The 1,194-nt window shown below is 46.6% G+C and overlaps 1 protein-coding gene across 1 annotated transcript; it reads left to right on the top strand.

The window, feature by feature from the left end:
• Positions 1-559: 559 nt before the first annotated feature.
• Positions 560-827, top strand: PPTG_23514 (hypothetical protein; the record flags this gene model as incomplete). Its single annotated transcript, XM_008911183.1, has 2 exons — positions 560-701; positions 766-827. The coding sequence occupies 2 exons, from the start codon at positions 560-562 to the stop codon at positions 825-827; spliced, it is 204 nt and encodes a 67-aa protein (XP_008909431.1).
• Between the last annotated feature and the right edge of the window lie 367 nt (positions 828-1,194).

The raw sequence follows: 1,194 nt of genomic DNA, 5'->3' as shown, positions 1-1,194 counted from the left end.
GCGAATTCCTCCGTTCTCATGAAACTGCGCTCGACGAGGTCGAGCAACTGATGCGAAAGTTGCACACTCTAAACCAAGCGGCGAAGCTGAGATATGCTATATTGGTCTTTTGTGTTTTGGTACCACTAATTGATACTGACTTTTCGTATTGGACTAAATTGTGTCACGTTTTGTAAAATAGATCCAAGTCCAATTTGGTTCCAGTCCTCCGTCAGGATACCTGCTGGTCATCAACAATTTCTACGCTTGACTGCTACTTTCGACTGTGGGAATTCTTATCAGCGGACGACGACATCGCCGACCTTCTTCCTTCTTGGTCCGCTCACGTTGGAGGACCTGCTGTCGAGGTGCGATGCGTTGAATCCATTTCCAAAAAGCTACAGTCCGACGGCCTAACACTTCTGGACGTCCGTGACCTATTTGACGGCTACTCGAAGAGCGACCTTCATTTAGCAATTATCTCTGTAAGTGCTTGCATTTGCTTTCAATTGATGTGTAACAATATTTTTTATCTGCAGTTCTTACGCCGACATTGTGCGCTGACCAGCATTTGAAGCAGATGTGGTTAAGGTGTTGGCTGGCGAGGCTGACCGCTAAGGAAGCAGCTGAACTTGATTCTTTTCGAGTGGACGTCGAGGTACGTACCAGCTCTGATGAGATAAGCACCACAACGAAGGAAGGCCATCCTCAAGCGGCGCAGGGTTGCCGCAAAGCCGTCAGCATACAAGTTGCTCTCGGGAATCCCTCCGACTTCAAATGTTGTAGAGCGACGTTTAGCGTCGCCCGGGGTGTTCTACGCCACGAACGGCGCCGCTTGTTTCCAATGACGCGTGAGATAATACGTTTTCTGAAAGTAAACGAGAGTTACTGGAATGTGTCTACGATAGAAGCAAGCATCTAGGATGTGCTTAATGAGGTTGGTTTTTGACCACGATGGCAGTATTTTATGTCTTTGCACTCATTTGCACTCATTTCCAGTTAACTATTTTGCTTACCAAGGCTCCTCAGACCATTGTGTATTTTTGTTATACGATCTCCAGTTCTTTTTTATTGTATTTACGGAGTCCCTGTCTATAGCCCAAAGACGTTGTTGATATCGACATTTGAGCCCGCTTTTGAGGCTGGAGCTCACCACAGGCTCCCAGGACTTTTCGAACAATTTCCTTAGATCTTGAACAGATCGAAAGCAACTAC

Source organism: Phytophthora parasitica (genome assembly GCF_000247585.1).
Source record: "Phytophthora parasitica INRA-310 unplaced genomic scaffold supercont2.40, whole genome shotgun sequence".
Taxonomy (NCBI): Eukaryota; Oomycota; class Peronosporomycetes; order Peronosporales; family Peronosporaceae; genus Phytophthora; species Phytophthora nicotianae.
Note: the sequence above shows the minus strand (reverse complement) of the source record. Positions and strands in the feature narration are given on the sequence as shown.